The sequence below is a fragment of the Raphanus sativus genome, chromosome 2, assembly GCF_000801105.2.
Source record: "Raphanus sativus cultivar WK10039 chromosome 2, ASM80110v3, whole genome shotgun sequence".
Taxonomy (NCBI): domain Eukaryota; kingdom Viridiplantae; phylum Streptophyta; class Magnoliopsida; order Brassicales; family Brassicaceae; genus Raphanus; species Raphanus sativus.
Window position 1 is genome coordinate 14,079,083 of NC_079512.1, and position 21,948 is coordinate 14,101,030.

General features: G+C 39.0%; 1 protein-coding gene across 1 annotated transcript; it reads left to right on the forward strand.

Moving 5' to 3' along the window:
* Positions 1-18,209: 18,209 nt before the first annotated feature.
* LOC108828209 (uncharacterized) lies at positions 18,210-20,546 on the forward strand. Its single transcript, XM_018601823.2, has 2 exons — positions 18,210-18,455; positions 18,966-20,546. Exons 1-2 carry the CDS (start codon positions 18,405-18,407, stop codon positions 19,629-19,631), a joined length of 717 nt encoding a protein of 238 aa, XP_018457325.2. The 5' UTR covers positions 18,210-18,404; the 3' UTR covers positions 19,632-20,546.
* The last annotated feature ends 1,402 nt before the right edge of the window (positions 20,547-21,948 follow it).

Sequence of the window (21,948 nt, forward strand, 5' to 3'; positions counted from 1 at the left end):
TAGCGCCCGTGCTGGCCGTGGCCGCCGGGCGGCTAGCCCCGTGCAGGCCGTGGCCCCGGCGGCTAGCGCCCGTGCTGGCCGTGGCCGCCGGGCGGCTAGCCCCGTGCTGGCCGTGGCCGCCGGTGGCTAGCGCCCGTGCTGGCCGTGGTCGCCGGGCGGCTAGCCCCGCGCTGGCTCGGGTCTTCGGATAACAATCTTCGGTACACGAATCCCAGTTCCCGGCAATCCGAAGTCTGTACTTCGAGTCTTTCCCAAGTCCTCGAAGGACGAATCATCGAGATTCCGCGTACGAAACTCCGGTCCTTACTCCAATCTAAGTCCGTCGGAAACATTTCGGAAACTCGTAAGATATCGACGGGAAGGAAGATCTTAGATTCTTCGTACGAAACAGCGATGGTCATCTTAAGACACCACTCGTCTCAACTCTACGAACGAACGAGGAACTTCCAAAGAGATCGTAGAAAACAACGGAAGTCCTAGAAACGGCCCGAAAGGGACCAAACGCGATCGGACAGTCTGTCTACGATTATCACGTTTAGATACGACGATTTCTGTTTATCTTTACGTAACAAGATAAATGCTAAATTTCCGGAAGGATAAATGTCAAGTTTCCCGAAGATAAATGTCAAGTTTCCCGATGGAGGCCGACGAAATGGAAAGAAGCCCGCCTTGCGGCCCAGAAGGAGAATAGACCGTCATAAGAAGGAGTATATAAAGGAGCTTTGGAGAGGAAGAAAGGCAGAGCAAAAAATCCTAGAGAGAGAGCAAATCCGAAACTTAGGGACTTAGAGAATTCCTGCTAGCTTAGGACTTAGGAGTTTAGACTAGCGGAGCAAAGCTTAGAAGGTTTTGTCTCCTTTATTTCCGTCGTTTTTCGCTTCAGCGTTTCTCTACTTCCCTTTTTCGGAAGAACATTGTACCATCTATTTAATAAAACGCCTTAGTGCGATTTTTCCGCTACGTTGCTTTATTCTATCAATTTCGTTTGGTTGTCGCAGAGAATCCGAGCCTTCAGGGAAAACTAGGTTTACTTAGTTTTCCTTCGATTAACTTAACTAAAATCGACAGTGCGAATTTTGGTTCCCACAGTATTTGCATAACATGAGTGATGACGCTCAAACTTTGTGTACTTATGAATGTTTGTGTTCTTTGTTTGAGGTTGTTGTTACGTATTCAATCCCAGATGAAGGTGGGGATCCTAAGTGGAAGAAACAAGTAATCGATCCCCGAATAGATAACTTAGTTCGTAAGATGCGGGAAGGGCACGAGTTCAAAGCAACAGACTTTAAGGGAGGTGATTCATCCCTTACACCTCTGAAGCAAGCCGGAAAGTGTGAAGGTGTTAGTGTCCCAAAAAAGTCTTCCAAACCGTCTAGGCGGTTTGGGAAAGACTCTAATGAAGCTGGATGTTCGACTCAGGGGTCTCAGCGTCCTAATCGACCTCGTCGTGGTATTCATAAACAGGCTGAACCGGGGAACTTATCTGATAAGGAGCAAGAAATGAAAGAGTGGATTCGAGTTGAACTGAAAACCCAGTTGGGTGAATTGCGGAACGAGATTTTTGACTGGTTGCATCATGTTAGGGGAGGCTCGTTCACTGTTCCGCAAACCACAGGAGACAATAGAGACAACAGTAATGCTGACCCTGCCGGGATGAAAGTTCCAAAGAAGCGACGTTCGTACAGTGGTGATGGTAATGTTGAAGCTGAAATATGTGGGTCTTATAGTAAGAAACACAAGAAGAACAACGGCGATTGGTTTAGCGACAATGAGACGATGAGAATGCATGATGATAATCATGCAGGTGGTCGTACGCCAAATGATCGCTTTTGGGAAAAGGTAATCAATCTGCTCGTACAACTTGTAATGATAAACAATGTAAGGAACCCGGTCAAACTCTTTTGCCTTTAAAATCAACGTGTAGGTGGATTCAATGGCGGGCGAAGGCCCTCTTTCTCGAAGCCGGCAAACATTCCAGAAGTCGATGTGTCAACGCCGTTTGGTCAGGTATTCAGTTTACTAGTTCAGGTATTCAGGTTATTTTATGTGGTGTACAGGTATACAGATTTATTGGTCAGGTATTCAGGTTAGTTAAGGTAATCAAGTTAATTTATGAGGTGTTCAGCTTCAGTAATCAGGTATACAGATCTGTTTGGTCAGGTATTCAGGTTGAATTGATGAGGTGTTTAGGTTAAGTAGTCAGGTATACAGATTTTCTTGGTCAAGTTTTATGTGAGGCATTCATGTGAGTTTCTGAGGTTCAGGTGTACATATTAGTTTGATTAGGTGTTCAGCTTATTTTGGCAGGTGTACATATTAGTTTGATTAGGTGTTCAGGTTCAGGTGTTCAGTCTAGTTTGGCAGATATACACCCAAGTTGTTAGGTGTACAGATTTACATTTAAACTACATCAGAATTGAATTTGCTATATCTGAACGTTGTCAGGGCGAGGGGGAAGATGAGTGTCCAATTTCAGGGCTAATTTTTTTAGCAGAAGAGGTGGAAAAGGGGACACGGTGTGAATATGAGTATAAAGATCCTCAGGAGAACACTTGTAGAATTATGTCCGTTTGGGCTCATCCTAGATCTTACGTCTTTCCGCCGGAGGTGCGATTGTAATGTTCTTTATAGCATATGTCCATCAGTGATTTTGAATTGGTTTAAATCATGACATTGCAGGATGTTACCGAGGAACAAGCTGGTAAAGCGTCACCGACAAATTCTGAAGATTACAAGACACCACCAGAGGATGAACCGATGACTGAATCTCGCACACCAGACGTTCGGATGACGAAGCGGAGTCGATATCTTACTAGGTCATCCAAAAAAACAGAGGTAGAAGGGAAATGTATTCGAATTAGCTCAACCAAAAAAGATGAACTCCAGACCAAGCGTATTCCGAGACGTTCTATAAAGATTGGAGGAGTGTATACCCCAGACAAGAGATTGAAGACCCTTTTCCAAAGTTGCAAGAAACCCAAATATACTCCCTTAGCAGAGTTGGAGAAAGCGAAGTTTCAAGAGTTTCAAAATATTCTCCGCAAAAAACCGGAACAGTAAGTTGTTTGGATAAACTGTCTAAATTTCTTGGACGGACTGCGGCTGTTTAATATTGACTTTTTGTTTGTTTTCAAATCGCAGGGAATTCGAAATTGTTATTGGGATCCATGTCTCAAATCAGTTCTTCCTGTCGTTGGCGAGGCCAACAAATTGGGTCACTACGGAGGTAATACATCTGAACTTAGTCCCTTTTATTGAAGTTACTACTCGGATTTCCACCGATTTAATGTTGGGAGTTCTAATGGTTTGTAAATATTGTTCAGCATATTTCTGTGCTAATTAGTATGCTAGTAAGGCGACATGGAAGCAATTATCTGATTCGGAGGTGCCGATTTGTAGACTACTTCAGTATTGCGGGCATCATATCAAAGTTCGCAGAGTTCGAGAAGGCCTCAGATAAATTGGGATTCAAGTGGGGAGGGCTTGTGAGTTTCTGTTTCACCAGAAAAACGCCGCGTCGGAATGAGAAGAAGGTGTTGTTGGTTGATGTGGACAGGGTGTACGCCCCAATGATGTGGGGAAAAGATCATTGGGTTGGTCTTGTGATCAACTTGACATCCAGACAAGTTGAGATTTTGGACTGCAACATTCCCCATAATCCGTCCGATAATGAGGTGAACAACCACATGGCTTATCTCCTACGCGCATTGCCTCATGTCTTAGCTGCGTTTTCGCCTCCTACCGATAGTAGTCATCCTGAAGAATACCAAGCATTTTCATGGGTGCGTTTAGACAATATTTACTTCAACGAAAGGTCTGGCGACTGTGGACCATGCGCGGTTAAATTTCTGGAAATGCATGCAGCGGGATACTCGTATGAGGATATGGGGCAGATCGATGACAATAAGGTGGACAAATTCCGTCAGAAATACGCTTTGGACACCTATGAAGAATTTATTGGAAACCCAAAAGTTCAAAACGATGGTTAAACATTGTTTATCTTCTATCTTTTGTTCAAACCTGTTTCTTATATAACTTGTGCCTGACCTGTTACACTTGTTTCTTAGCTTGCAACTTGAAGATTTCAGACTTGGAAATGCACTTGTTTCTCTGATAATTATTATTTTTTCCATGGGTTTAGGGTTCAGGGTTTAGGGTTTAGGGTTTAGGGTTTACGGTTTACGGTTTACGGTTTAGGCAAGATATATTGGAGTATAATAACAATGCAAGATCGGACCATAGTGTGTTAGTTATTTGTTTCCAATGAAAACAATTTCAGAAGTAGTTGGTATTTTTACTGTGTCATTTAATAAGTATTAGTGTAAAATTTCAAAATTGGTTGCAATAACTATTTCTGAGTGTGTTAGGTACAAAATGTGGGAGGGACAATAACGTTCCTATTAACTCATAAGCCTCCTCCCCTCGTTGATTTCTTTATATATAGTGGTATACGCGGTCTTAGACCTATTCAATGCTTCTTATTGGGAAACATATCCAACAAAAATAAAAATAGTATGGCATCTCTAAACATCCCTAATCTTCCAGAGGAAATTCTGTGCAAAATAATCGAGATGGTCGGAGAGGATTCATTTTACTATCTTGGTGGGTTTTTGCGGGCTGGGAAACGCGGTTATGCACTTGTCCACGAACCCTCTGTCTTAAGGATGTGTGATGTTACGCCAATGGTGACCTTTGTAACATGTCAAATCTGCACTGGTGGTCAGTTCCGGGAGTTTTTCATCAAGTGCGTAAGAGCTGGCAACACAAACGCCATCTACTATGAAGGGCTTTATGCAGCACTGATCTTAGGAGTTGAGGAGGGTATTAGAATATTGCAACCAAATGTCCCAAATCATGGTTTATCAACCTTAGCAGTCGGCATTTTCAACGTATGTATTGGCAATGACAAGGAAGCCAGTAAACTTTTTCAGCTGTTCACAGCTAATCACTATGAGCTTCGGTCGGATGCGATAGTTGAAATGGGAGCTGATCTAGAGTGGCGTTTGATATCATTTGGAGCGCCATACATGAACAGATATGGTCCAACTTTCAAATTTCCGGATGATAAGGTAATCAAGTCACCAAGGTGCCTTTATGGCCATGATTACACAGTCGATTTTGAAGGTGATTGTAAAAACTGCAGGCTGTTTTGGATATGCTGCAACATTTCTCACATTCTGTAGGAGGCTATTATGTTATCCTCAATGTTATAAATTTCTATTATTCAATGTTATCAATTTCTATCTTTTACTAGTTGAACCGGATTGTGTTAGACCGGATCATGTTTAACCGGATAACGTCAATCTGGTTTGTTTTCTATGTCAATGTGGTTTGTTATCTATTTCTATGTCAATGTTGTTTGTTTTCTATATTTCAGTAGTATTCGTACACCGTTATTTTTCGTATACCTCAAGTGTTCGTATACTTCAAGTATTCGTATACCTCAAGTATTCGTATACCCTAAGTATTCGTATACCTTAAGTATTCGTATACCGTAAGTATACCACGAATATGCTTATACCGCAAGTATTCGTATACCGCAAGTATTCGTATACCTCAAGTGTTCGTATAGCCTCAAGTATTCGTATACCGTAAGTATTCGTGCACCGTAAGTATTGGTACAACGTATACCTCAAGTATTCGTATAGGGTAAGTATACCACGAATATTTGTATACCGCAAGTATTCGTACACCGTAAGTATTGGTACAACGTATACATTAAGAATTTGTATATTGATGACTGATGGTATTCGTATTTAGTTCGTATACATTAAGAATTCGTATATTGGTCGTATAACTTCAGTATACTGATGGTATTCGTATACTGATGAATGATGGTATTCGTATTTAGTTCGTATACCTTAAGTATTATCCGTATACCTTGTATGTATTCGTATATCTTCACATTCGTATTTAATGTTTTTGAGTTTAAAATTAGGAATTTACCGGAAGAAATTTTAAATAAACCGTAAGCAATAATATTTAACATTAATTATAATTTAAAAGTCTTATAATATTTACATAAATAAAAGAAAAAAAGAAAAATAACAGAAAAAAAAGAAAACATGCATACTAAAAAGAAAAATAACAGAAATAAAAAGAAAACAAGCGGTGGTTCCTAGTCGGAGGCGGAGGAGCGGGAGCCGGAGGTGGTGGAGTCGGAGCCGTCTAGGTAATCGTCCATACGGAACTGCCCTGAACCGATTGTATCGTCGCTCTGGTCCGAAGCTTCCGCACCGACGTCCTCATCCTCATCGAGGTTGTCTTCGCGGGCAGGTCCTTGCCCCTCCTCCGCCGCGAACTCCTCGCGGTCATAGCCATAACCCTCATCCTCCGGGTCATGGTTTGCCGCCTTGCGAGCACGTTTGCTCGCGCGTTGAGCGTCGCTCCTGCGGTGGCGTTTGCGAGTGCTGGGAGGAGGAGTTTCCTCTTCCTTCAAGGCCTCCTCGACTTCCTCTGCCTCATCGAAGAGGGCTTCGAGAGTGGGGAACACCTCCGTTTCGAGACCATTTCTGATCTCCTCCTTCAAGCCATCCTTGGCTATCTGGATCAACTGCTCTTCGGTCCGTTGATGGATGATAGGAAGAGTGTAGAAGAACCGCTTGTATTTTTTTACGGACAAATTTCCTTGAGTTGTATCTTGAACCATTTTTGGAAACGGAAAAGCAAAAGGAATGAAAAAATGTTTGCAGAGAAATGAAGAAGAGAGATACTAAATGTAACAGAGGTGAAGAGTAGTATATATATTACCAAAAAAATTATAATTATTGGGTAACAGACGCGGCGTTCCATGGCGACTCTTCGGTTGAAACAAGGTTACACGCCTAATAAAATTTATTAATTAAATTTAAGTAAATCTCTTGAGAGTCTTTATAATCTGACTGATTAGACCAGAGTCTAGAGAGTCTTAATTAAAGTAGGAAACTTTCTTGTCGTAGGCAGAGTTTATTTAAATTTATTTTCTTATTAAATCCATAAGTGTACACGTGCTCGTACACCAACGAAGAGAGAGAGATAAGAATACTTTAAGTTCATTCATTAATTAGTATAAATATGGATAAAGATGATGTCTTCTCGTGTCAAAAGGTAGTAATTTCAAACTACAACATTATGAAGCCTACGTAACCGAGGGGTATAATAATGACTTTCGTACACCTCAAAAGAGGGATGAGTAAATACATTACATTTTCACTAATATAGTTGTTTGGGCATTTAATATAATTTAGTAGTGTAATTCATATTGCTATTTTAGAAAATTCAAAGATATTTTATTGAAAATAAAATATCATTATTAATTCAATGGTATCTTAATTGAAAGATAAACAGATCAAATTTGATAGGTCCATTATTGGAAATAGATAGGCCCATTATGACGACCAAACAGCTCAAATTTGAAAGATAAGTACATCAAAGATACCACATCACAATAACATAATAGATAAGTACATCAAAGATACTTCAAACAAATCCATAAAATTACATAATTAACTGCTTAAGCTCTTTGATCTCCTCACGCATTTGCTGAAGTTCAAATTGCAGCTCACGGCGGAGCGACACCTCCTGAGCATACTGACTTTTCAAGCAATCCAGCTCTTCCTCGATGGCGGTAAGGCAGTTATGTCGGATGTGCAAACCTTAAAATCCAGCTCTACAAGGAATATATAAAGAAATAAAGAAATAAATTTTTTCGGAATATATAAAGAAATAAATTGACTTTTCAAGCAATCCAGCTCTACAAGGAATATATAAAGAAATAATTTTTTCGGAAAAGAAAGCATCGTTGTAGAAGGGAACTCCAAAATTACCTTAAAATCTTTGCATACGTAGAAGTTTCGTCCTTCCTCATCAGTTTCCACTGTGATAGCTCCACGGCAGAAACACTTCTTTGGAATTTTGAACGTGGCATCCACTGAATTGAAAAGATAATCATACTCCCTTTTTTTATGCTTCATATCTTCATAGTAAGGATCCGTCATTTTTTGTGGTACGGGTGAGTTTTGTGAAGAGAGATTGATGAGTGTTGTGAAGATAGATTGTTGAGTGTTTTCAATTGTACTTAAATAGGGTGACATAGTAACGGCTATATTTTATTCCAACGGCTATATTTATGCTACAACGGCTATATTAATTGAACAACGGTCATTTTGAGTTTTATTACAAAACCATAACAAAAAAACATTGCAAATAACCACATCAAAGAGTTGATTACACATTACACATCAAACATAACTCATCCGATTTATTACATTATAAAATAAAGATCTACTTGAATATGATCACCAAACCAAGTAAAACTAATATAATAAACATTCCACCAACAAAGTATTCAAAGCCATTGGTAAACCTTGATCTCCGTTCAGCTAACTCACACACTAACTTTTCTACCCTAACCAGCTTCTGCTCAGTCTCATTCTGGCTCTCCTTAAACTAGTTAAGTTGTGGGTCATAGTCATTCAAGAATGTTAGATAATCTACCTTTTCAGCCAATTGAAGTGTGTGAGTATCCCTAGTTCTCATTTCCTCCATTACCGCCTCATCCCACCATTTATGAACATGACAGTCTCCATCGTTAACGTTATCACACGTATAGTATCTTCTACCAGGATCATTTACAGTGCGAGATGTTGCTAGCTTAGGCCGACCACCACAGTAGCATGTCTGCGGGAATCCATATTCAACCTCAGGTTGCGGAGGGTACTGAATCGTCGCAGCATAATTGTAATCTAGCTCAGCCTGGTCCCGACGAATAAGATCTTCAACCTCACGATCATCTGTGTCGCTGGAGTAATTCCCACCAAAGTCTGATTCGGAAGGCTGTGTATAGCTATATTGTCCCATCTTTAGTGTAAAAATGAGAGAAAAGAGAGAACAAATAACTAGTGAAATATAGACGAGTGGATGGAGAACAAGCAGTCATACTTAAATAGACTTAGGTTGTAACGGCTATATTATTATTGAACCACATTACAACGGCTACAACGGCTACATTGTATTTAAATGTCTTTCTAACGGCTAGATTTGCTTCACAGAATTCGTACACCTCAACGTATAAACAATTAACATCAAATCATGTTAGGTATACGATGTAGAAGAGTTGTACACCGCAAGTTATAAACATGAACACCATATTAAGGAGGAAACATCAAATCAAGATCTCATAAGGAAACACATAAACACCAAAAAATTCTAGATGTGTTATGAGGAAACACCTTGTATTTCCAAAAAACAAGAACTCCCTTGTCAACAATATATAAAATTTCCTCAAGATATAACCCATCATGGTAGCGGTTCTTTACAAGACTTTTTGTTGTGACCTGAGGTATGACATCGGCTACATGTTTTTTGTTTCTTCTTCTTCGGCCCCTCCTGTAAAAAACATAACAGACTTTATTCAGAAAATATCCAATATCCATTACTACACTCAGAGGATATTAGAACGCACCGGTATTTCTCCTGCACCTCGTTTACGCTTGGTCGGTGGACGTCCTGGTGGTCTCTTCGTCTTTGGTGGTAACATGATTAGTTCACTAACCTCCGGAGGAATGAAAATATCGTTCGGATCTGGTACCGGGAGTGTAACACCCTTTGTTGTTTCATTCCATGTCTTTTTTTAGATAGGCGTCTGCAACAAACTCTGAGTGCTGCAAGTCCCGAAACATAGCCGCAGCAATGGCATGTCGACATGGTATTCCAACTTTCTGAAATTCAAGACATGTGCAAGACCTGGTTTCCAAATTAACAGAACTCCCGAAGCCGGTTGTTTTTAGAGTTACCTCAAATTCAAATGCAGACAGAGGCATCACAGCGTACGCTCGTGCGTCTTCTAGATTGTTCTCCATCCACTCGTCAACAGCCGGTGGGATCTCACCACTCATTTTTGATATCTTTCGTTGTCTACTCACAAACCAACGACTAATCATGCGTCTGATGAACTCAAAAAGCGCCATTATCGGGGAATCGCGCGCAGGAACTAGTGCTTTGTTGAGAGACTCAGCTATATTCGAGCTCATTAGATTGTACCGCTCGCCCTCAAAGTGTGACCTTGTCCAATGTCTTGGATCGATCTTCTCAAGATAATCCCAACAACGCTTATCGGTAAGTTTGATCTCCTCGTAAAGTCTCTTAAAGTGGGATACCTTGAATACCTCAGCCGCCCTGCCAACCATTTGCTTTTGATTCCTTTTCTTGAATTTTGCGTCAACGTTTCTCTGAAGGTGTACGAGGCAGCACCCATGGTGTTAAAGAGGATACCACCGATCTTTAGCAACACATATTTGAGATGCTCTATCAGACACAATAGATAAATCGGAGTCATCTTCTACGATCTGTGTCAACTTCTCAAAAAATAAACTCTAAGACTCATTTGTTTCATTGTCTACAACAGCAAACGCTATAGGAAATACCTGAAAATTGGCATCTTGGCCACTTGCAGTTAGTAAACACCCTTTGTACTTCCCAAACATATGAGTACCATCCACCACAACCACCTTCCGTAGATGCTTCCACCCGTCAATGCAAGCTTTCAGCGCCATGAACACGTACTTAAACCTTGTCTTTCCCTTATCATCTATTTCAGTGTCGATATGAGTAATGGACCTAGGATTTGCATACTTTTACAACATAGAAATATTTCGGCAGGAGCTTGTAAGAGGTCTCTTCTGTTCCTTGTGCAGCAACAGTAGCTAACTCTTTGGCTTTCCAACATTTCCAATATGTGGCCGTAAACAAGAACTCTGTCCGGAGCATCTCTGGTAATTCAGATGCGCGCGGTCCGGCTTGGAGCCTTTCATACTTCGATCTCATAAGTGCAACTATTACTTTCGACGTCGCATGTTTCTTATACTGCGCTTTAACATCAGATGTGCAGACATGCTTCAGTTGCGCCTTCCTCACCTGATATGTCGAAGATTCCCCCAATTGCTTAGCCATAACATAAAATCTGCAGTATTTATCAATGCATTTCGCTGCGACGTAGTTAAAGGCATGTTTGTGGAACTTGAACCTGAACACCTGCTTTAAGGCATAAATGTGCAAACTGATCTTGAATTCTTGCTTGGATCTGAACAGCTTCTCAACGTCCATATCAGCATCTGCTAGAGTGAAGTCAATATCATCGACCGTATAATCGCTAACTGCTTCGTTGTTAGACGAAGGTTCTACATCCTCAAAACCATATAGCTCAACGGCTCTAACGGATTTCATGAGCGATTCGTCATCAGCTTTATCCTTTTCACGACGTCTTCTTGCGTCTTCCTCACGGCTTCGATACTGACGTACCGGTTCGATAAAGTCGTCAGCCTCGTCTTCTCCAATCAGGGTTACATGTGTCTGTCCACCCGAAACAAACTGAGGTCCCGGTTCGACAAAGTCGTCATCCTCAACTTCACCATCCGGAGTTTCATGTCTCTGACCAACCGAAACACACTTAGATACATGTTCGACAAAGTCGTCATCCTCGTCTTCTCCATCAGATGTATCATGTTTCTGCCTTGACGCAAAAGAATGCGGGACCTGCTCAACGAAATCATCACTGTCGTCAACTTCCCGAGTATGCATGTTGGACGGCTTTGGAGGAGTCACGATAACCAAAATTTGGGAGCTGTTGTCCACACTTGGGTCCTCTTCTTGATTTACCATCGAATTCCTAGATGAGACTATGTAATCTCTACCCTCATCTGCGTAATCTTCAAAACTTGATGGTTGGGTTGCGGTACGCTGTTTGTTTGTGGATGAACCACTGCCTTTGTTTGAAGAAGGATTAGTTCGTCCACTCTTCGCTTTAGTCGCCACCTCACCACGTACACCTCCATACGTTACGTTCGTTCGAGCACCACCACCTACACCTCCATCCTCAGCGTCATCATCGTCCCATTTGCAATTTCGTCCAACAAAATCATGCCATAAATTGTAATCATAATCCTCATCGTCGTCATCTTCGCCTTCCCCTAACGCAGGATCTTCAGTCGTGTACACTTTATTCTGAACTTCACAGGCAGTTCCATCCACCTCACACATTCTATTTGAGGCATAAACTGCTTCAATTTCCGCAACCCGCATCAGAATTATTTCATCTTCGGTCAAATCAGTCTCACCGTCATTAACTTCATTCCGGCTGTGCACATCAACAGACGTACTCCCAACTCCCACATAGCTGCTGATGGCAACTTCTTTGGACTTCAAAAGATTTCCCATTGGCCTCAGAAAATCCATTTTCCCATCTATTTGCTCTTTGAATGTGACAAATACGTTGATGTACTTGTCCACCTTACGTGCTGAAGTAAACAACTCAAAATCTTTGTCGTTGGAAATTTGAACAGGAGCTTCTCTTTCACCAATAGCACCAGTTCCGTTTTGCCCAATCCAATATGACATCTCAACGACAAAAGACTTTCCAACTAGACCGTATGACTCCATAATGATCCGCTTCAGGTCTTCCACAGAACTTATCAACTTCGCATAGATAACCCTCCCCATACGTTCGCTATCAAGTTTAAAATCCCAGTCACCAGTGTCGTACATAATCCACCGTCCAGAGATTACAACGATGTATGAATCGTGAACACCTACAAAATTAGAAGTTTTTAATTCTTATTAATCAAGGAAGTGCTAAACAGAAGCAATAAAGTTTCGTACAAACAAACACATGAATTCCGAACACGGATCTGTAATTAATGATTTCAGCCATAACTATGGTGCCATAAATGCATGGGTGTACGGTTTAGCAATGATATACCTTCAATGCTAGATACAGCAGACCCACCATCCGCCATACTCTTTCCTCTCTCATCATAGCGGATGCAGCTCATGCCTCTGTGTGTTAAATTTATCGGGGTAGTTCTCCCAAATCGTAAACTCAAGTTCCCTTGTTCGGCAGCCAATTTCAGTTTCAGCAAGGAGACATGCAAAGAGATAGGGTTCGTACGTTTGTGTATTAAATTATTAAATTTAGCCCTATTTTTAATTAAAAAATTAAAGTTAACACACATCTTTTCCAAAGTTACAAGTCATTAATGTCCATTCGTCCACCTTAGAACCGTTAATTCCCGCGGAAAAACATAACATATAAGGCCTTCAAATTTTGTGGTCAAATAGCCCAAAAACGAACCCAAAAACATGTTTTCTTCAATAAAAAAATAATAAAAAATGGTTGCGTATATTACACGCCCTTCTGACGCGCGTGTGTCCGCCTTCCTGAGGCAAGTTTTGTTGGGCAAAAGCAAGTATGGTCCTACGATTTTCAGCTCAAGATTGTTGGGTAAAAAGGTTAAAATTGTCCAGGTTTTCTTCTCTCTCCTACTAGGTTGCCCAATTGCCTAATATAAACTTGAGGTGACCCATTTTCCTAATTCAAACTTAAAAGTTCTCCATTCCCCTAATTGACCCTAATCTTGCACGTAACTTTAGAAATCAATTGTACTACATAATTCATATAAACATTGAATTATCAGTTTGATTAACATAACGTTTATGTTATTGACAAAAAAACTAAATTCTTAAAAATTATTTTTGGATACACATAATTACAAATTTTTTCTAAATATGTTTTGAATATATCACCTTAGAGCATGAATAACTCTGGTTTTTTAGTCGAGATTCTTAACTCATGATTTAACATTTTTTTTTATACTTTTTGACTATAAAACGGTTATTATATCTCTTATTTAAAAGACGGTTTTTAGTTTTTTTTAACCGAAGTTAAAAAACTCAACTAAGAGATCGGAGGTTAATCATGGTCTTATACTACACGCGCAGATGTTAGGGTGCGATTCGATTAATCTGACAATTTCAATGTGTATGATTAATGGTGAATAGAGACTAATGCCCATAAATTATTTAGATGAAAAGAAAATATATATTAAGTCATACTTTATTCGTTTATTAAAACGTAATGAACACAATAATCGTTATATATTTTCGGTGGGGTTTGACCTTTTGGTAGAATATGTTGGAGTTATTTTCACCCTCAGACAGTTTACGTCTTTCTATTACAAGGAAAGGCAGTTACCGGGGGTGAGGTAGTTTTATGGTGAAAGGACTTAAAATGCCCCTGACTAATTCCCAACCGGTTTTGTTCCCTCTTTTTCTCTAGTTAGTTTCGACAACTAGTTTAGATATTTTCAAATTTTGAAAAATGGTGGGGCCTGGTTATTAATTAAAATGAGTAAACCAACATATGTCTCTTCAACATACCTATTTTTTCTCCTACCACCTCCATTATTTCTCTTTTTTTACCGAAGCCCAAGGATTTCAGAGGGAAAACTAGGGAGGCGATTTTAGGGTTTGTGAGATTTGGTGGCGATTTTCCGACGATCTTACATACCGTTGCTAGTTCCAGAATTTAACGATGGTGAGAACGCGTAGCAGTCGCGGCAAGGAGAGGGAGGAAGGTTTGTTTTTTTATTTATCTCTTGTGGTTTTTTATTTTTAATCCGGTTGCTGAGTTTAAGGCTTAATTACCGTTCCAGATGCGGGGGATTCCGCAGTCGAGAATGTCAAGCAATTACTACCGGAGCGGCTGTTTGCTACCGACCGTTTTCCAAGCAAGAGGACAAACATCTACTCGACGTCGGATTTCCTTTTTGAGGGTTAGAGATGCTCTGAAGGGGTCACCGGAGATGCTAGTGCTTCTGTCCTCTTGTTTCTGAGGGCTCTTCAATATCCCAGCCTGTAATCTGTACGCTGGACGGGTTGTACACAGCATGATGACACGCCAGGTGGTCACCAAGAAGAAATATGAGATGTGGTCTGTCTTTGCCGGCAAACCGTTTCGTTTTTCTTTGATCGAGTTCGGGGAGGTCACTGGTTTGCCTTGTGGTGAGTTTGAAGATGGCTACACAATTGAGTACCAGTTACCGGAGACCGATGAGAACTATAGGTACTGGGAAGAGCTAATCGGAAACAACAGGGATGTTCTGGTGGAGGACCTCCTCGAACGGGTGGAAACAGAGAAGGACATGCCTGGTTGGAAAAAACTGAAGCTCTGCTTGATAGTGATTGTGGATGGGGTTTTGATCGCAACTCTACAGAAGCCGAAACCATCACTTAAGCATGTGCAGAGGCTTGAAGATGTGGATGCTTTTCTGGCTTTCCCGTGGGGGAGGGAGTCATTCCTTTGGACTATCAGCAACTTGAAGCCAGGCCCTAGGATAATGGGCAAATGCGAGGACCCCGTGGGAGATCTAGTTAAAAAGTTGAGGCAGAAGTCAGTTAAGCTGGTTGGGTTCCCGCAAGCTTTGCAATTAACTGCCTTCAAGTTGATACCGCAGTTGCAGGAACTTGTCCGTGGCAACATCACGCTGACCTTACTGGATTACCCTGGGAGTTCATTGCCCCAACATGCCGGTCTTACCGTAGCGGATGTACAGAAAGTAGAGCATCAAACTTTGGTAAGTTTTGTTTAAAACCTTTTTTTGGTTTATTTGCTTTGCTTTTGTGTTTGCTTCTGTGTACACAAAGTCTAGTATAGATTTTTTTGGTAAGAGGTCTAGTGCATCACGCGTATTTATGCATCTTGTTGTTTTATTAATTTGTTGTACACATGGACATCCTATGTGTTTCAATAACGTGTACACATGGACGCCTATGCGGGTGTTGTTGTTACGTGCATGCTCAGTGGAGGTCTTGGACATAGGATGGTGGTGTGTTTGCTTTCATGTACACCTATGAATGAACACATGTCCAGTTATAGTATCTCCAATTTGTGTAGTTCTCGGTTTTGTACTCCGGTAGCGTGTAGATTTTTTAAATTTGCTGTACACATGGACGCTGTATGAAGTTATGTTTTGTTGTTCACATGGACACTATCACGTATTGAATGGGCAACCCAATGTACGTTCACTATGTGTAGATGGATTCTTTACTTTAGTGTACGAATGGACGTCTAGGAATGTACACTTTGGGACTAAAGAGGATTTCGAGTTTGTAAATGTTGACTGTTGCTTTTTGATGTTTCGCAGCTGGAGGTCCAGCCTATGTTGGAAGTGACGGGCGACCACGAAGATAGGTGGGGTGTTTGGGATGAGGAAAGGTTCGACAAGAAGGTGGAATATTTGCTTAGGCTTTTGGAGGAAGGACATGGGTTTTCAAAGAGTGACTGGGGCGGGGTGATGCTAGGGGGACGCTGTTTGTTTATAAAGAGAAAGATAAGAAGCATAAGCGGAAAGCGGAGGATGCGGAGCTAAGTGACAGCGAACCTGAGAAGAAAGAGCAAAGGTTAAGCGAAGATTTAGAGCCTGAAACACAGAAGTTCGCGGAGAGGTAGGAGGAGTTTGTCGCTGGGATGGAAGAAATGAGACAAGAGATAACGAGGCTGAAAGCGTTATCTGAAAAGCAAGGTCGGCAGTTGGAAAAACTGATGTTGGTTGCTAGTTTTGGTTCTCGTTGGTATATACGCGTTTTATGTTTTGTTATGTATGCGTTTTATGATTTGTTAACGGATAAGTTGGATTAAATATGGACTGGATAAATGTCTAAAATGCTTCAATTATGTGTACATGTTTTGTTAATGGACAAGCATAATAAAGGATGTACATGTGGACAACTTGTAAATGTTGGGTGTTTTTGTTTGCTAACTTTGTAGTGGGCTTAATAGACATTAAGTGACTGTCTTAAACACTGCAATATGTGTTCATATTTTTGGATGTACATGTGTATAAGGTGATAGAATGGACAGCTTAAGAAGACATGTTTAGGTATTGCTATGTGCATGGTAAACACACAACAATTTGTGTACATGTTGTTGGGTGTACATGTATACGTAGGTGCAAGCATTTAAAAGATCACTTTATATGCATGATAGAGAATGTACATGTGTACGTTATGAGGCATGTATAGGTTTTTCCATGTGCATGATAGATAATGTACATGTGTACAACCGGTAAAGAATGTACATGTGGACAACTTGTAGATGTATATATGGACAACTTGTAAATGTACATGATAGAGAATGTACATGTATACAACCGGTAAAAAATATACATGTGGACAACTTGTAAATGTCGTGTGTTTTTGTTTGCTAATTTTGTAGTGGGCTTAATAGACACTAGGTGATTGTCTTAAACACTGCAATATGTGTTCATATTTTTGGATGTACATGTGTATAAAGTGATAGCATGGACAACTTAAGAAGACGTGTTTAGGTATTGCTATGTGCATGGTAAACACAGAACAATTTATGTACATGTTGTTGGGTGTACATGTATACGTAGGTGCAAGCATTTAAAAGACCACTCTATATGCATGATAGAGAATGTACATGTGTATGTTAGGAGGCATGTAGAGAATGTACATGTGTACAACCGGTAAATATGTCATGTGTTTTTGTCTATTAAAGAATAATTGGTCTTAATAGACAGTTGGTGAACGTCTAAAAATAGTGCATATGTAATTGAGGGATGTTTGTCTGTTGAAGGTGAAAACGTGTTCGCGTAACAAGCCAAGTGTAGTTATATGTTTGATGGAGGATGTACATGTGGACACAAATCAAACTCAGCAAAAATAGTACAGTCCATTTGGTGAGTGTACAACGTAACAAGCAACGAGTTGGTCTCGTTGTGTATAGAACCACCACAGCGGCCGCATCTATTAGTTTTTTTTTTTTTGGTACCTGAAATAACGTACATAAAATAGTCTCTTACAAACTCCCATAGAGAGCTGATGGTGGTCCATTCTCCGAGGATAATCATGCAATGGTCGACCATGGAAATATGTGGGTGATAAAAGAGCACGTTAAATTATGGTAAAACGATTAAGTTAATTAGGTATAAGTGAACAAATTTTTTTTTTAGCAGTAGTAATCCAAAAAGATGATTTTTTCCAGAAGAACTTTAAAAAAAAACAAAAAGAAATAATAGAGATATGCTTAATCAAACAAAAGAAATCTGAATCGTTGATGAATAAAATACAACAGAAAATCCAATGGTTGAAAAAAGAAACAGATATATGTCTTGTCACAAATGCATAATTAATCTGGGCCATTGATGTAGGATAAAGATGTGTGGATGAGGTTAATTCCCGCCAATACACTATCATTAGTTAGTCATATAATTGGTTAGAAGTTAACTAGCTCGTTTGGAAAAAGGCAATTGGTTAGAAAAAACTGTCTCAGTAGAAGAAACTGCCCCATTTTGTAATAAATAACTTGAAAATGTCCTATAGTGTAATTGTTTCAATATGTTGTTGGCTATACTGAAGATAAAAGGAGTTGAAAGCTCTGCATATTACCGGCATATACTTCCTCAAAGCAGTCCATGAAGTTTCACTACTTTTTAACTCTCTCCCTCTCTCTCTATTTTCTCTTCCATAGAACAACCCTTCACTAAACCCATTATCTTCCTCTCTATCTTCACACTTGTTTAGATACTCTAAAGATCTCTTACTTGATATTAATTTTTGTAAGAAAGATTATGGACCAAAACAATGCTCTTCTTACCTGGGCTTACTACTCTCATGGAAAGGTAGACATTTTCTTTCAACATCTTGATTTCCTCTGTTTATATGAAACACTAGAGATGCTTTCTTCACTTAACTTTGTTCTGAATTTCCTCTGTCACTTTTCTGCTTAGATCTATGCATAATGTAGGTCCAAGACCGTAACTTTGTTCTGAATTTCTCTGTCTTCTTATTTTTCTATGTGAAAAAAACCTAAAATTTAATTCGTAACTTTGTTCTGAGTTTTAAAAGTCTTACTCTTTTATGGGTGTTCTTAATCCTGTAATTGCAAGACTTCGCTTCACGGGTTTACAAAAATTTAGTTTAATTGCGTTTTTATATGAAAATAGCTGGAAAAGACAACACCTTTGAGGATAATTGTTGTGTTTGCACGATTAATTTGTGACCTAAAACCTAATCTTTTTTTTTTTTGCTTAAATTTGATAAAACCTAATCTGCAAATGAACTTCTCAAATTAAGGGGTTTCTCTGTTAATTTCTGATTTTTTTTTGTTTTCTGCTGAATTAATTGTTCAGACAATGGAAGAGCTAAGACAGACTCTTATGTACACGACACTGGAGTTAGAAAAAACGAAGCTCATGGCTCAAGAGGAACTAAGGAAGAGAGATGAACAACTGATCCACCTCGAAGATGTTTTAGCCAAAACCCTCAAAGAAAGAGACGAAGCTCTCGAGAAATATCATAATATCATCTACGACAATCTCCTCCTTCAGCCGCAACATAACCAGGATCATATCACTCCTCCTTTATCAGGAGCTTCAAGTATCCAAGACGAGCAACTTCAACCGCATCAGCAGAATCCTAACTCAAACAAAAGCTTTTCGTCTTCGGACACCGAAGAAAGCATCATGTCCCCATCAGTGATCAATCCGAACCAAGCATCTCAGGTAGATATAATGGCAACATTGTTGCTGGAAAAGCCATTTCCTGAAAAGGGAAGTCTTTTACAAGCTGTTCTCAAGGCAGGTCCATTGCTTCAGACACTACTCTTGGCTGGTCCTTTGCCTCAGTGGCGCCACCCCCCACCGTCACTTGATACCTCTGAGATCCCTCCAGTCGCCGTTCCACCACTTCTGTTTCAGAGCTCAGTTATCAACAATGGCTGTGGGAATCCAAACAAGAAAAGAGCTTTTTCAATCTCAGATGGGTCTTATTCAGAAACTAAGTACGAGAGTGTTTAACCAGAAATTGCCCACTGATCTTTTATCCTTACTCGACAACAATAGTAATAGTCTTCTAATATACCATATACATTTCACTTTATAGAATTAATCTCAGTTGGGGTTATAATGAGAGTGGTCTTTTTAGTCAGTTTTTAAGTAGATAGAGCTTGATTTTGGTTTTCTACATTTGTGGAGAGTGAACCTGATCCATTTAGGGTTTTAGATCTAGAGTGATGATGGGAACGAAACTCCCCTGGTTTAAACTCAAGCTCAAACTAGAGTTTTTTTTTACCAAGTGAGAGAGTTTTGTTTTTGTTTTTATTTTTGTTTTTGTTGCTTATTGATTGGTGTTTCCTAAACCCAATTTCACATCCATGTTTTTCCTCCATGGGTGTAAAATTATTGGGGTTTTTTTATTTATTATGTTTTCGTGCTTACTTCTATTTGTAAAATACAAATTTTCTAAAGCCATAATGCTGCATGTGATGTGTGTTGGGTGTTTAATTAAAAGATAATTCTAAGAGGTCTTTGTTTTGGGGGTGTTTAAATGTGTTGGAAACTTCAAGGATTTATTCTTTATAAAAGTTTGCTCAAGGTGTTTAATGTTATATTTCGTTGAAAGGGAGATGGGTGGGAAATGGGTACCGGAAAGTCGATGCGTAAGCCAACAACTAGTAAAGAATGGATTTGATGTTTTATCATTTTTTGGGGATGTCGGTGGGTCCTGAAGATCCACAACCGGATCTTTTGTCTAATGTGCTAAAAAGCTAGGTGTGCACACATTATCATATGGACCTTCTTCAAAGGAAAAAAAAAGAAGTCGAGATGCAAGATTCTATTTGGAATCCTCAGTCTTTTTTATCAAGCATCAATTTGTAATCTCTTAGAGTGCAGATATTTAGAAGGGTTATTGAGATTTAGATTTCTGAATGATTGCTGAACTCTTTACTACTATAAAATTAAAAGTGAAAAAAAATTATAAAACTAAAAGTGAAACATCCGTACTTTTTTCAAATCAATAAATTCAATATATAAATTTTTCATTTAATTAATACTCAAAAATCATCTCCAATATCAAAAATCCAATACATAAAATAAAAACCAAACAAAATATATAGATAAAATCATAAAAAATGGAAGTAAGAAACCAAGAAAACATTCCTCAAAGCACCGGTCCCTGTAAGTTATCCATGATTGTAAAATGTAATTATAGTCAAATTGTTTTGATAAATTTTGTGATATATAAAACTATAGGCAAATCTAACAAAAATTATTTACATATATAAAATCTCTTAAGTCTTAAAATCAAACAACCTAATATTGTTAATTTAAACTGTTGAAATCCAAAATCATATTTAAATCTGAAATTTAATCAAGGTCTAATAAATTTATTGAACATATTTATGCGTTGTGGAAATTTGGTTCATAATAGGTATGGACATTCGGGTCCTCGGATCAGGTTTTTTTTGGATCCGGGTTTAGATCCATATATAAGTACCTATAATTTTTCGGGTCGATTCCGGATCAGATCTTGTTGGATCCGGGTCAGTCCGGGTTTTTAATTCTGATGTCTATAAAATATCCAAAATATTTTGGATTCATATCGGGTCCGAATCAGATTCGGGTATTTAGGATCTGAAAAGACATGACATTCTATATTTAGTTAATATTTATCATATATATCTCAAATTTTACAAAATAAATTAAATTAAATTATTAATAGCTAAAATAAAAAAATTTAAACTCATAAATTTTAAAACTTCATCTTACTTAAAAATGATACAAAATAATAAAAAATATTGTCAACAAAAGATATTTCAACTAAATAAAAAATAATATATGAATATATATAATAAACACATAAAAAATCATAGTTTTGGATATACATGTTTTAAATCAGGTACAAATCGGTTCTTATCGGATCGGTTCTATTCGGGTCGATTTTTTACAAGTCCGGGACAATTCGGGTCAGTTTTTTTTGGACCCAATTCTTTCGAGTAAAAGAAATTTAAAACCCAAAAGATACTTGTAAATTTATGGTTCGATTCCAGCTCGGATATTTTCGGGTCGGTTCCAGGTCGGTCCTCGGATCAGGAAAAATATCCAAGCCTAGTTCATAATCTTCTGAAAGAATATTCTTGCAATAGTAACTGAATTGTAATAAATTTAGAACATGTCGTGGTGTTTTCATGAAGATTGTGAGATTTAGTTAGAAAATTAGAAACAACTGAAAACAATGAGTAAAATAGAGTTTGAGCACCAACGATTGTTGGTTTTGAGTTCTTATGACACTCTAACGAAACTCTGGGAGTTCGTATGACACTCTAATGAAACT